The 15,476-nt window shown below is 33.8% G+C and overlaps 1 protein-coding gene, 1 long non-coding RNA gene and 1 pseudogene across 2 annotated transcripts; 1 reads left to right on the plus strand and 2 right to left on the minus strand.

Moving 5' to 3' along the window:
- Nucleotides 1-1,540: 1,540 nt before the first annotated feature.
- LOC131014656 (LEAF RUST 10 DISEASE-RESISTANCE LOCUS RECEPTOR-LIKE PROTEIN KINASE-like 2.3) lies at nt 1,541-6,280 on the minus strand. The gene is made up of 5 exons (XM_057942697.1): nt 5,393-6,280; nt 5,245-5,271; nt 4,756-4,851; nt 4,403-4,447; nt 1,541-2,787 (listed from the first exon to the last, which is right to left on the minus strand). Exons 1-5 carry the CDS (start codon nt 6,141-6,143, stop codon nt 1,616-1,618), a joined length of 2,091 nt encoding a protein of 696 aa, XP_057798680.1. The 5' UTR covers nt 6,144-6,280; the 3' UTR covers nt 1,541-1,615.
- A 352-nt stretch (nt 6,281-6,632) lies between these two features.
- LOC131014657 (LEAF RUST 10 DISEASE-RESISTANCE LOCUS RECEPTOR-LIKE PROTEIN KINASE-like 2.4) lies at nt 6,633-11,616 on the minus strand (annotated as a pseudogene).
- Nucleotides 11,617-12,792: 1,176 nt separating this feature from the next.
- LOC131014658 (uncharacterized) lies at nt 12,793-14,113 on the plus strand. The gene is made up of 2 exons (XR_009098294.1): nt 12,793-13,313; nt 13,765-14,113. It is a non-coding gene; the product is annotated as an uncharacterized LOC131014658 (long non-coding RNA).
- Nucleotides 14,114-15,476: the final 1,363 nt, after the last annotated feature.

Raw genomic sequence — 15,476 nt, forward strand, 5'->3', positions numbered from 1 at the left:
TCCTAATATAGTGTTGAAAGCTAGTAAATTATATCGTAGGAGACCCAATAAATAAAATAAATTAGTAGTAATATAACTAGATTAATTTTAAGTTATCAGGTAATCAACCAGGGGGCTTAGCCCACTGGCCACCGGGTCCTCACTTAAGTGAAGTGACCCGGGTTCGATCCCTCTTGGGAGCGAATTGGAGATTGGAGATATAAGGTGGATTTGGTGAATGGAGAGATAAGGTGGTTCTTGGAGTGGATGGGGAATTAATTACTAACATCTAACATGACTTTGCCCGATCAAAAAAAAAAAAAAAAAAAGTTATCAGGTAATCCTAATATCGACGCATCTTGCTAGCACACCAAGGTCGATTGTTTTTGTAATAAGCACTGAGCCGATGGATGATGTATAAACTTTAAATGGAAAATGGTAATTATATATAGATCGATGTTGTATTTCATATAGCACAACATGCATGACATGAGCTCCTCATATGGTGGTACCTCCACTGTACAGATTAAAAGCTTTCGCACCCAATAAAAATACGAGCTAGTATCTTGTACAACTTGTTGCACCATAAAACACGATGATGCAGAGAAGTACTCCCTCCGTCCGTTAAAAGTGGACCACTTTGGCTGGGCACGGAATTTAATAAAATTGGTGATAATTTTGATGTAGTGGAGAAATGGTCTGACCACTTTATGAGATGTGTGATTGAGATTGAATTTGAGGTGGTGTTTTTGTAAATAAAGAGTGTTTGTAAGGATAAAAGATTAAAGTGGATGTTGGGGCCATTTCTATAAAAGGAAAGTGGTATACTCTTTGCGGACGCCCAATATAGTAAAAGTGGTTCACTTTTGACGGAATTGTTGAAAATAATCACTAGTTGAGCATCTAGCTCAGTTGGTTCGAAACTCACAAGCAACGCCATATTTTCTCCTTAACTTCACTCAAACAAATCCACATATTACAAATGATATTTTTAATGCATGCAAATGATACTTTTAATTATATGACAGTGCATGTAGACTCTAACCTCCTAGATGCTCAGTTGATGATTACTCACAGCCATTAATATACATGTCTTCCTTGTATCATCATATTGTATGATACAACCAATTGTACAAAATAATTTGTGTACAAAATATTAATAGCATTTAAGATGACTTCATCAATCTTGATCATGAAACGTGGAACGGAGCACTGAATGACTTAATTATAAGTCTTCTATAGAGTTCTGGCCAATGAAAATATTTTCTCCTCCACAAGCCCCACATGACCCACCAACAAGAAAAGTAAGTAACAAACAAACAATACTGTTTGTTTGATCAAGTCAATCTTGATAGGTACAAAAACCAAAAGTGGGATCCAATTCAATCAGGGCGGGCCTTGAGGGCGGGCGGGCAGGCAGGCATGGCCCAGGGCCCAATCATTAAAATAAATGAAAAATTCTACGATGTCAATCAAGTTGTATTGAGTAAAAGGATCAGAATGATTGAAGAGAAGAAAAATGTAGTTGCACACGAAACATAAAGAGATGATTACGAAAAACTTGTGAAAAAATTGGCAGAAAAGTGTAGCACTCTGCTTATAGTACATTATCAATGCAAATACGTACACCCCGATATCAATAAGGCCCCTTTTCACTCTGTAAGTCTTGAATAATAATCTCAACATTGGGTGAAGCATCATCATGAGACAGCAATGATACATAATCAGTCAAACATGTGATTCCGGTTTGATTTACGGTCTGGGTAGATTCACAAGGATAATCAGGAAGGTTTAGACATTCAACATCAACTTCCAACATTTCCAACACTTTGTTCATTGATGGACGATCCTCTGGACTCATCCGTATGCACCATAATGCAACGATTGTCATCTTCCGAACAAGTTTTCTGGTAGCATCATTATCATCACCTAATTTCACGATTTCAATGTCGTCATTACCTTGGTTAAAACAATCATATATCCAATACGGGAAATACTTGCTGGAATCACCATTGTTTCCACTCCAGTCTCTCTTTAAGTCCACCATTTCCATTAGCAGCATCCCGAAACTATACACATCAGCCTTGTAAGAGACTGCACCAATACTTCTGCTAATGAGTTCAGGAGCAACATAGCCTATGGTTCCTCTAGCAACAGTCATGGTCACTGCCTTCTTATCTGTAGAGCATAATTTCGCTAGCCCAAAATCAGATATTTTAGGGATGAAGTTAACATCAAGAAGTATATTATGAGGCTTGATATCAAAATGCAGGATCTGAACATCACAACCTCGATGCAAATACTCAATCCTGCGAGCAACTCCAACTGCAATCTCAAACTTCCTATCCCAACTCAAGGAATTTGCTTTGTCTCGATTGAAGAGGTACTTTTCAAGGGAACTATTGGGCATGAAATCAAAGACAAGAGCACGCTTGGAGCCATGTGCACAATATCCAACTAGTTTCACCACATTCACATGGTGTATTCTTCCAATAGTTGCTATTTCATTCATAAAGTCTTGCCCATTTCCACCGGATTTTCCGAGCAATTTGACTGCTACGTCATGGCCGCTTCGGAGCTTCCCTTTATAAACCGAACCATAGCCACCTTCACCAAGTTTATCTTGAAAACCTCTGGTCATTTTCTTAATGTCTGAATACGAATATCTAATTGGTGAGAGTTTGTTGTCGCTCCGTAGGAAGCTTTCTATTATGTTATATATGGACAAATGCCTTGTCCGAAATTTCTTGATCAAAAGCCACATCGCTAATGGAAAAAATATGAACCTTGGGGCCAAGATGATGCATTCTGCGAAGACAAGGGAAAAAATTTGGAAAATGAAAAAGAAAATAAATTATCAGTGCTGAATATGCTTGTACAAATTTCTGTTTTCATTTATAACGAGTGAGAAAAAGCGTTCAAGATACGTATAAATATATTTTTGTAATTCTTTTTTTTTTTTATGTGACACGATTGGAAACAGAGGAATATCCAGTGACTCTTATAATTGTATTGAATAACATTCCTATAATAAATTAATAAATGTATGGTGTGTATTAACATAATGAAATATGGGACGTGATATAAAACTTTTACGTATATAGTATAATGTCTAAATTTGTAGAAATTCTAGCATTATATGGTATATAAGTAATTGTTTTGATTTCTTATTCTTCTTTTCTTCTTTGATATACTAGCACTTACTAATCGATTAATTTTCAATTTGAAAAATTGTGATATATTACAGAAAGAATATACAAAACCTTTAAAGAAAGCAATTTATTTTGAAAAAATAATCCAATTGTAATATTAATAATTATTAGCACTTGCATCTCGTGCAATCCACGAAAAATATTTTTACTGTATTTGTATAAAATTTATACCAACTCAATTATCATATTTATAAATATAGTAAAAAAAATTAATTTTAACTGATATATTTGAGCTGAATATTAACAAAATTAAAATAAAGAAGAATTCACAATAATAAAATTGATATTTCTTCTAAAAAAATTGATATTTCTTCTTAAAAAATGATATTTTGAAAATAAAAATAAGTTAAAAAATAAAAATAAAACATTAAATTCAAAAAAGATGAGAGAGGAGAGAGAATCATTTTAAAATTTTAATCTTTAAATAAATATATCGTTTACATTTTACATCAAATATTTACATAAAATATATCAAATTAAAGCTCTTATCGTGATCTTTAATTTGATATTCATATTAAATACTTTATAATTGCTCGAATTTCATAATTTTAGAAAGAAATAAAAAAAACAAATACAAAGATAAAGAAAATAGAAAAAAAGGAAAAAAAAATATAATTTACAAATAAATCTTCAATTTTATTATAAGGGTTATTAGCCTGTAAATACACTAACTTTTTATATTTTCTAAAATTTAACATGACTTTTATTTTTAGTCCACAAATACACGAACTTAGCATTTTTTCTGATTTTTGACATCGACAAGAAAAAATTCTAATTTACTATTAACATGAAGGCCGGTACACCATGTCATTCACTCTCTAATCAAAATAATGAATCAAATTACTCTATTCAAGTGCATATTTCGTAGTCCACGTCATGTATTCCGGCCTCCACCTCAACAATAAATAGAGTTTTTTCATGTTGATGTCAAAAATCAGAAAGAAAAAAAAATGCTAAGTTCGTGTATTTGTGGGCTAAAAATAAAAGTCATGTTAAATTTCAGAAAATATAAAAAGTTCATGTACTTACATGCTAATAACCCATATTATAACTATAAAATTACCACTTGATTTTGAAATTGATTTTAAATTGGAAGTTACAATTTTAATATATTATAGATTTTCTATGAGTAATAACATGCTAATCACTTTTTAATATTTTTTTTTATTTTGTAAAAGTAGAATTAAAATCACATCTTGAAATAAACGCACCGATTACTAATTGAATGACGACTCGAGCAGATCGGACTCCATCACCTGCAAGCACACGGCACACCAAATCATCACATATATAAGCAAAGGTAGATGAATACGAGCAGGTTTAATTATTTAAATTCTAAATGTAAGAATTATTTTAACTCTTTAATTATGAAGATATACGGTAAATATATGATTGTATTATCTGAATTTTAACTCTTTAAATATGAAGATATACGATGAACATATGAATATATTATTTGTTTTTTTATTAGTGTAGTTAATTTCACAGCAAGAAGAGGAGAATCAAAATCCTAGAAAAATATAAAGAGAGAGAGAGAGAGAACAAACTATAATGTAATTCTTACCGCCCAATAAAACGGCAGTACGAATTAAGAGTAGTGATAGAGCGGCGAGTCCAAAGTAGGTGAATACATGAGTGCTTACCACTGCACATAACGTACCTGCAGCAATTAATGTTTAATTAATTGATTTCACAAAATTAACTACTTCATCCGTTCACGATACATGTGGATGGAAGATAACGTGTTTTTAGAAAATAGTGAGAGATGTGTGTAAAATAGAAAAAGAGTTCCACTAAAGTTGAATTGTTAGTTAATTAGATGGATTTTTTCTAAATATTGTGTGTGGATGGAGTAAAAGTATAAATGTATATTTCCTAAATTGAAATATTTCCTAAATTGAAAAGATCATATTTATTGTGGACGGACGAAAATGACAAAAAGACCACACTTATCGTGAACGGAGGGAGTATAAATTATGGCGCAGATGTTATATCCCCTCTTCATCACAACTTGAGATCAGAAGTAAAATTGATAAAGAAATGAATATCTCACCTAGAAGCAGAAGATATGGGAGAAGCTCTGCAGACATAGATGGAGAAGTGACAGTATCCCGAACAAAAAAGATGATTAGGTTGCAAATTAATTAGTATAGGTAGGAAGAAGCGTTAAAAAGTAATGACAATCTTTCATTCTTACGTACCCCACCACGACCACCACCACATTGTTGAATATGATCCGCAGACCATGAGTTCAAATCCATACAGGAGAGAATGGTGGATTTCTGAAAGCGAAACGTTGTTCAAATCCTTAAAATGCCACGATGTCATCACTATCACTTCTAATTCGCACAAATGTGGTAACTCTGAGGTATTCATGTGGCCGACCTTGATATAAGCATATCTAGGATGGGATGAATTAGAGGCACACTGAGTAGTGATATCAGTAAAAAGGGAAGAATTGGTCAACGGATTTGGGCAGCTTATAAAATTAATACTAGGGAAGGGCTTATAATCATATGGATAGCTAGAAACGTTTATTGGAATTTGGTAATTAGAAATACTATGAGGATTATGATAGTAGTAGCGGGTGAAGTTGTAAGTATCTATAGAAAGGGTGGGAAAAGAGCAGATGTTGCGATTGTTTATGGAAGCATCGACCAGCCTAATGGTGGAGGTGTCGTAGTGACCATCATTGCTGTAGTTGATGGCTTTGACATAGTATTTGTGAGAGTTGAGAGAGATGGAGGTCACATTGTTTTCGCAGGCTAACTCAAATCTGCCATCACCGCAGTTGCTGGGATCGCCCTTGAGGCGGAAAGGGGAGCTGATGTTGCGAATAATGCCGCAGGCAGATGGGGTGCAGTTTGCTTCACCGGTTTGAAACAAATTATGGAGTAGTGAGAGAATCAAGAGAGATGAAGTAGTGAGGAAGATGAGGTTTTGAGTGATCATGGTTTAGACAACTGATTTTGCAGTCTATACTCTTTTTTGGAGGAGATATATATGTGATGTGTGAGAGCCGAGTCTTCTATACAGACAGGATAAGTCAACTACGAAGCAGCTGAAGTCAAACAACACTCATGTTGAGTTATTTTCAAAGGGACCGTGCGCGAAGAAATGGTGAAGCAGATGGACCCAACGCATTAACTCTCTGCTCCCACACTGCTCCATATATCGACTTTGATATTTTTACTCTTTGCTCCGTCTTGCTGGATTACAAAATTGGATCGAAGCAAGAAAAAATATATTTAGTGTAAAATTAGAAAGTATGAGATAAGAATTTTTTACGTAGAAAATCCAAATTGGAAAAAACTAGCTATATGAGAGTGTAGTCTACAAATCTTCAACTATGTATATAGGATATTAGGCTTACAAAATTCAATTACAATATGATTCATTGCTAATTAATATCTAATCTTAAATTCAATTTCACCTTTGCAATTACGTTAACCTCGTTGTGATAACTCTATCAAAACTTGAGGTAATAAGTTTTTATCACATGAATATGATCGATACCGTATGCAGATACCATGAATAATTAATGAGCAGCACAAGTTCAAAGATAAATCTTAATCCTTTGTATATATGTGTAGTACTACAACAAATCCCCATTCAAGCATTAATTAATTATTAAGCCATGCCCGTGACTGCAGCACAAGTTGTCACTCTTGAACAGTAATCTCCAAAGAAGAGGCTACTGCATCATCTTCATCATGTAGCAACCGCACTGAATCTGCACTCGACCATGTCATCCCACTTAGATCCACATTAACTACACTTTCGGTCGACTGAGATGGATAATCAGGAATTAGTAGACGTTCCACATCAGCTTCCAACATTTCCAACACTTTATTCATTGGTGGACGATCATCTGGATTCATTTGTATGCACCATAATGAAACTATTGTCATTTTTCGAGCAACTTCCCTCATATTATCATCTTCATCACTATCAGCTTTTCCAATTACAATATCTTTGCCTTGGTTGATGTGGTCATAGATCCAGTATGGGAAGTACTGATCGGAATCACCATTGTCCCCCATGGAGTCTCTCTTTAAGTTGACCATTTCCATCAACAACATTCCGAAACTATAAACATCAGCCTTGTAAGACACTACCCCAATACTTCTACTGATTAGTTCAGGAGCAACATACCCTATGGTACCTCTACAAGCAGTCATGGTCACTGCATTCTTGTCTGTGGAGAAAAATTTTGCCAACCCAAAATCAGATACTTTGGGAATGAAGTTGCCATCAAGAAGTATATTATGAGGTTTGATGTCAAAATGGAGGATTTGAACATCACACCCTCGGTGCAAGTACTCAATTCCACGAGCAACTCCAACTGCAATCTCAAACTTTATATTCCAATTCAACGAGTCCATCTTTTCTGGATTGAAGAGGTATTTTTCAAGGGAACCGTTGGGCATGAAATCATAGACAAGGGCACGTTTGGAGCCATGTGCACAATATCCAACTAGTTTCCCCACATTGACATGGTGTATCCTTCCAATAGTTGCTATTTCATTCATAAAGTCTTGCCCATTTCCTCCGGATTTTCCAAGCAGTTTGATTGCTACATCATGTCCGCTTCGAAGCTTTCCTTTGTAAACTGAACCGTAGCCTCCTTCACACCTAGTTTGACTTGAAAACCTTTAGTCATCTTTTTAATGTCTGAATAAGAGTATCTGATTGGCGCGAGTTTGTTGTCGCTTTGTAGATAACATTCTATTTCGTCAAATGTGGACAAACGCCTTCTTCGAAATTTATAGATCAAAAGCCACAACACCAAAGGAAAGATAATGACCCTTGGTGCCAATACGACGTCTGGGACGAGTTGAAAAAAAGAAAAGAACTCCTCAAATTATTGCTTACTATACTTCCACAATTTTCGCAAATGTCTTGCATCTTAAAGTTCCTCCATTCGTAACATTTCAATTTTGTTTTTTGGATTGTTCTATTTATAATGTCTCAACTCTAAAAACAAAATAAATTAAACAATATAAATAAAATAAATTTAAAAGATGTGGATTCGGGATTCCTATTGTTAAAGCATTTCTTAAATTATCTCGGCTCATTTACTTTTCCTAATTGAGTTTTAAAAATTACTTTATTACCTAAATCACCATTCCTTAATTTAGATGCTCTAATTTTTTGAAACGTTATTAATGAGACGAAGTGAATATTATACAGGAAAGGACACATTTGGGTGCGGCAGGCCGCATGTATCTAGCTTGGATTCTACGCCCAGACTCGACCCGTTTCAGTGATTTCATTTACAAATTAGGGAAAAACTCACATGCGAATACCCGTGCATATGTGAACACACATTATAATAAATCTATACCCATTATAAAAGAGTCTTGTTTTACAAATTTTAATTTGTCTATTATATCCCTCATACATACTTAATTTAAGACCAATTGTGTAATATAATATATTATACATATAATAAATTTAAAAATATATTATGATTTATGTTTTATATTTTAATAATTATTTAAGTAGTACTATTCATTGTAACTCTTCATCCACATCCATTACAATTTTTATTTAATAAATTATAGTTACATTACAAAGGATTGATTAATTTATTAATTTTATTAAAAGTTTAATTTTGCTAGAATCTTTGAAATTATAATTAATTATGTAAAGATTAAATAAAAAATAATTTTATATTAAATTTAGATGATTTTTTTTTTCAATTTTGTGAGTATTAATATAATTTTCAAACATGGTCCAATAATTGGTTCAAAAATGTATTAAAATGATAAATGTTACTATAAAACAAATTAAACAAAATATATAAATTTACACTCATAAAAGTATTTATTAAAAATAATTCTTTTTTACGTGCACATCATCTCCTCTAATAATTTTAAACATTTTATCAGTGTGTTTAATAAAGCACTCGAGAATGTATTATTATTATTATTATTATTATTATTATTATTATTATTATTATTATTATTATTATTATTATTATTATTATTATTATTTTTTGACTTGGGGGAGTTGGGGAGGGGGAGCAGTGAGGTTTGAATCCGGGGCCTCACTGTTCACACACAGGAGGTCGCACAAGTTGGTGTCCCTTTGGAAACAATGAATGCCGTATTAATAGGACACTCATAAATATTTTATTAAAGTATAAATGTCGTATTAATAGGGCACTCATAAATATTTTATTAAAGTGTGTGTCGGCATACATATGAATCTATTTATTATATGAAAACACAGTTTGTGGCAAAATTGTAATTAAATAATCAATCAAAGGGTATTTATAAAACTCAACAAATCTCATATCCCATATATTTTCTCTTTCCTCTCTCCTCCCTTTCATCATCGGATTCTTCAATTTTCTACTCTATCTTCTCTTTCTCTTTCTCTCATATTCTCTTTTTCATATTTTGATGATGTTTTTTAAAAATCAAATTTTATTTATAAAAAATATTCTATATATATCTTAAGTTAAAGATGAATGCAAGATCTTTGATTTGGTATCAAATAATTATAACTCTTTTATTAGTATTCTAATAAATTCTAATAATATAATTTATTTTTCTACTTATCAATTGAAGCTTTTCTAATAAGATGACATAGAGCTAACTTAGAAAAAAATAATTTTATGCATGATTAGCTTATATTTTAAAACTATATATTGTGATGTGAAAACTCTTTTTTGATTGTTTCTTCGTTTATTTTAATTTGAATGATGTGTTTATTCTATAATTTTAAGGAAGAAAATAAAGTTTTCCATCAAATAGATGGAAAATTAAAAATGATACTTTTCAAAATTATAAAATAAAATTAAGGATCTTTACTGAGTAATTGATGTAGTGTAGATTATTTTATTTTTTAAGAAAAAATAATTTACATTTACTTATATTGTAACTATATTTAATATTTATTTTTTATTTATTTGATACATCATTTAATTTATTTATTTTTGATAAATTAACATGATTAAATAAAGATATTTAAAGGCCGCGCCACAGGGGCTCGAACCCAAGACCTTTGGTTTTAGACATTAACTCCTAATCGTTTAACCGATACACACGCTACATCGTTTAATTTTGATGCAAAACTATGTTCGCCGTGCATCGCACGGGCGAATGTACTAGTATCTATATGAAAACTGAAAGTCCACCTCAATTAGCGTACGTACCGATCACTAGTAGAATGAGTCGAGCAGATGTGACGACGTTATCTGCAAGCCCACCAAGCAAACATTATATATACAGATAATTAACGAAACTAACAAACAATTAAAGCAATCTAAGGATTCTTACGTAGTGGTCTGATTGCTCTGTACAATAGAAAGCCAGTATTAAACAAGAAGAGGGATACAACGCCCAATCCAACTACGCTCAATACAGGGTTGCTTACCAATGCACATATGAGACCTGCAATGTTTTTCAGAATTTATGTCATCTGTTGTCTTAGTTGATATAAAAAAATTAATAAAGAAAAATGAAATTTTAAAAATAATAAATGAACAACTCACCTACAATGCCCAGAAGAATTGGGAGAAGCACTGCAGATATAATACAGAGTGAGAATCATGAAATTCAAAGCCATCGAAAACAGATTGCCTGACTTTGATTCTTACCCCAGTTTGTGGGTGATGGCCATGGTTGGCAGTTGTTAGTACAGAAGGTGAGTTCAAATCCATACAAGAGAGACTGATGGATCTCTGAAAGTGAAACGTTGTTCAAATCCTTAAATTTCCACGAGGTCATCACTGTCACCTCTAATTCGCACGTTTCTGGAAACTCAGAGGCGATCATGCTGCCGACCTTTACATAAGTATATCTATGATGGGATGAATTAGAATGAGTAGTAGAGACAGTAAAGAGGGAAGAATTGGTCAAGGGATGTGGGCAGCTCATAAAATTGATTGGGGATACATCATAATGCGGATCATCATACAGAGAGGTAGAATAAGTGTTAAAAACAGAAGAAGCTTGAAGAAAGGTGAAGTTATAGTGGTATGCAGAAGAGTTGGGGAAAGAGAAGATGTCGTCGTTGTTCACGGAAGCATCAACCAGCCTGATTCTGGAGCTGCCGTAGTTGATGGCTTTGACGTAGTATTTATGAGAGTTGAGAGAGATGGAGGTGACATTGTTTTCGCATGCTAATTCAAATCTGGGATCGCCGCAGTGGTTGGGGTCGCCCTTGAGGCGGAAAGGGTATTTAATGCGGCGAATATTGCCGCAGGCAGAAGGGTTGCAGTGAGGCTTAGCTTCGGAGAAATGGAGTGCTGAAACGAGCAATGCGAGGAAGAGGATTTGTTGAGTCTTCTCCATTGATGATTAACAATAGAAAGGGTTCATCTTGGGGTGGACATATTAATTAAGTCTTCTCCACTTGTTGGTAACAGCATCATGTATTCATGTATCTTTGAAGCGTTACATTTTCTTGAAATAATTCTTAAATTTCCAGCATGTCAATGTTCAAATATCTCCACACCATGTCAATTGGTCCCACGAGCCATCACATATATAGTTGACCACAAATCATAGCATATATTCCCTCGTCTTCGAATAAGTGTCATATTTTATAATTTTATCTCATTTTAATTAAGTGTCCTATTATAGAATCTTAGAGGAAAATTATGTTAAAAATAATAAAATTATGAGAATTGAAGGATAATCTTAAACTTAGAAAAAACTAATTAAGAATACAAATATAAAATTATCTTTTTTTCGATATATTACATTTTTTTATTATTATTATATGATACTAATTTGAAGACAGGTGGGGTAGTGAATGCATTATTGCTACAATTGGTGAGGATAGAAAAAGTGTGTCTGCAAGACTTAATTTCATACCCTTAACAAGATTTGGTCCGCGATTGCGGCTATAGAGTGGCCTGCAGCTAGCTAAGGGAAGACATTTGAGCTCAATTCATCTCAAAATTGAGTGCAATTTTATCGAATGAAAGTGTGCATATAAGTAGGCTAACAAGTTGGATAAAACAAAAGAGAGTCTGATGAGTATGCATTTTCAGAGGAGAGAAATGAGTGGGAGTTTGCAAATTATGATGAACTCTTGATTAGACAAACACGCACCCGGCCTTATGACTTAGATTTTTGAATTCTTCAATTTCAAATGAGTTACCTTCACATAAGTTGGTCGAAAGAGAAGTTATACGATAATTATTCTAAGGAAATTAGATATCCATCAAATAGTTTATGTAATCTAATGACATAAGAATTAATGGTATGCAGAGATATCAAATGCAATGTGAACGCAAAGATTACAGAATTCTTCTTTGTCGACATAAATATACAAATATCACTACTACAAAATGTGTCTTTAGCGATAGAAAATTCGATAGTTATAAGGGTTAATTGCATATAATATCACAACCTTTGCCCGAAATCCATTTTGCCCACGAGCTTTAAAAAATCCAATTTTTATCACAACCTTTGACATTTGTTCAATTTTCCCACAAAATTTTTTACCGGTCGCCGTAAAATTGACATGGCGCTGATATGGATTTAATTTTACACGTAATATTGACGTGGAATATATTCAAATTTATAATTACACATATAATATTAAATTAATTAACATAAAAATCCCTAAATAGTACTCCCTCCGTCCGCGATATCGTTTCCACATTGTGGACGGCGCGGGTTTTAAGAAAAGTGGTGGATAGTAGTGGATATGTAGTGAGTGGAGTTTGGGTCCCACAATTGTTGTGAGTGGAAGTTTGTGGACCCTACTTCTATAAATGGAAGTAGAAACGATATCGCGGACGGACCGAAATGGCAAATGTGGAAACGATATTGCGGATGGAGGGAGTAAAAGTTTCAAATCCCTAATCTAAACAGAGCCCGTAATTCCTCTTCCGCTTCCCGTAATTTGTTAAATCTCACTGAACTAATCTCCTTCCCCAATCTATACGGCGGCGCCGGTGGTGATATCTTCCGCCGGAGGGCAAATCTTCCTTTTTACTTCTCAGCCGTAGGTGGTGAACGCCGATTGAGTTCGACTTCTCAGCCCATTGGTGGGCAGCGCTCCGCCGATTGCTGGCGCAGGTGGATTCGTCATTGCAGCGGGAGGCGGAGGATTCGCCGCTGCGCGAGGATTGTCATTGCTTGCCATGGCTGACAGGTGCGAAATCTGATTTTTTGTGAAATGGTCCAGTTGCATTTTGTTCTTTTTTTTTTTTGGAGAAGTATCAATTTTGAAGAGCTCTGAAATCTCCGTTACTAGCTATGTATGCGTCTATGTCGAATAGCTAATTTGATAGGGCAAAAGCTTGAGAATTGCTATCGTGAATGAATGTCAGTATTTGTGAATTTTTTTAGATTATAGGCATTAATAATGGAGGAATTTAAATGTTAAAACTAAAAATTTAATGTGACATTGCGAAATGGTCCAAGGCATTGGAAAGATTGTTTATTTTCTTATCTTTTTTCGCTTTCATCGTTTTCTATCCATGTGTTCTTTCATCTATTACTTTCTTATCAGACGATTTTCCAGTGTTGAGATTACAGTGATTGCAGTGACTTGTTTGTTTTCATCTGATTTTTTTTATTTTTTTTTTATTTTGTGATTGCAGTTACTTGTTTGGAATATATATGCATCATGGTGGTAAATTTGTGAAGTTAGGAAAATCTACAAAGTATGTTGGGGGTGAGATCGTTGTTTTATCAGGATTTGATCATGACAGGTTTGGTTATTTAGACTTAGAGGATGAAGTCTTTAAGTTAGGGTATAAAAGTTGGGCTTGTTTGGAATTTAAGGTCCCTAGAACACATGATTTCAATCCAGTACTTGATGATAGGAAGAACTGATTGATTATTATCAGATATGTTTTTGATGTACAGACCTTATGATATCTATTTACTTCTACTGCTTTGGTGTACGAACCTTATGAAAATTCAGCAAGTGAAAACTAGCTTGTCTTATTTTCATATCCTTTACTATGAAGCATCTGTCTAATAAAATGGTTAGTTGCTGAGGATCGTGTATTCATTTTCTTGCATCAGTGTAATATCCTTTACTATATGTTCTTTTTCAGTTATTTATCTGATCTTTTTTGTTGGGATATAGTACTGATTTTTCAAATCATATCAGAAGGTCTTCATGCCATTTATTAGTACTAAAAGGAGATGGCATCAGATATTTATCACCTTCTGCCATTGGTACACTTTATAATTGTCATTGGTACACTTTATCACCTTAAACATGTGGAATGTAATCAAATGTGGACCGAGACAATGGCATTGGTCAATTAGATTCAATATGCATATTCACTCACAAGGTTAAGCAGTTTAATCTGATGGTGTAAATTCCAACTTCATGCGAAACAATATTCATAAAACATCAAAATTTCAAACGAACTACATTACAAACTAACTTCATTACAAACTTGTCATCTCAATACTTTATGTCAATTAACAAGTTTACAAATGAAAGCCATAACAAGAAATAAAATGAAATAACGTTGCATTGAAAGCTTCTTCTCCAGCTTCTTGTTCAAATCCTCCAAATTTGAGTTCTTTGCTTCATGTTCATGAATTCTCTTGCAAAATTGTTCAATATGCCTAATAAGCCTTGAGTCTCGCCAATCCAATAACTGACTTTGTTTGGCAATTCCTTCAACAATTGAAGAAGACAAATAATTAAAAAACAATATACATACGGCTTGTAAACGACAACAGTAGAAAGTACGACCCGGATTCTTTGCGGTTTTGGAAGTTTCAACCTTTGCGGCTTTTCTACACCTAAAAAAAATAAAATCAGAATTTAAATCTTTAGAGAAGGCAGAAGAAAACATCTTGTACAGAGAACACCGGCCGAGGAGTGAGAAGGAAGAAGGGGAAAATGGTGTACAAAGCGAGGAGGGAGGAAAGAAGGGAGAAGGAGAAGGAAGAAAAAAGTTGCAGACGGGTTGCGCTGAGGAAGAAGGAACAAACGAAAAATAAGGGTTTCAATTCTTTAATCTACAGATTTAGCAACAGTAACAAAACGCGTCGTTTAAATCATCGGAATGGAACAGGTTTGGCGTGTGCCGGCGAGCCACATCAGCGCCACGTCAAATCCGATTTGGGGGAAAAAAAATTGTGGGAAAATTGAACAAATGTCAAAGGTTGTGATAAAAATTGGGTTTTTTAAAGCTCGTGGGCAAAATGGATTTCGGGCAAAGGTTGTGATATTACATGCAATTAACCCTAGTTATAATGATTAACAACATAATTGAGGGGTCCTTATTTGGATAGTTGTTCCGTCTTTTGATGATCAAAATTCGATTGTTTATTTTAATGACCA

This window comes from Salvia miltiorrhiza, chromosome 3 (genome assembly GCF_028751815.1).
Source record: "Salvia miltiorrhiza cultivar Shanhuang (shh) chromosome 3, IMPLAD_Smil_shh, whole genome shotgun sequence".
Lineage (NCBI taxonomy): Eukaryota > Viridiplantae > Streptophyta > Magnoliopsida > Lamiales > Lamiaceae > Salvia > Salvia miltiorrhiza.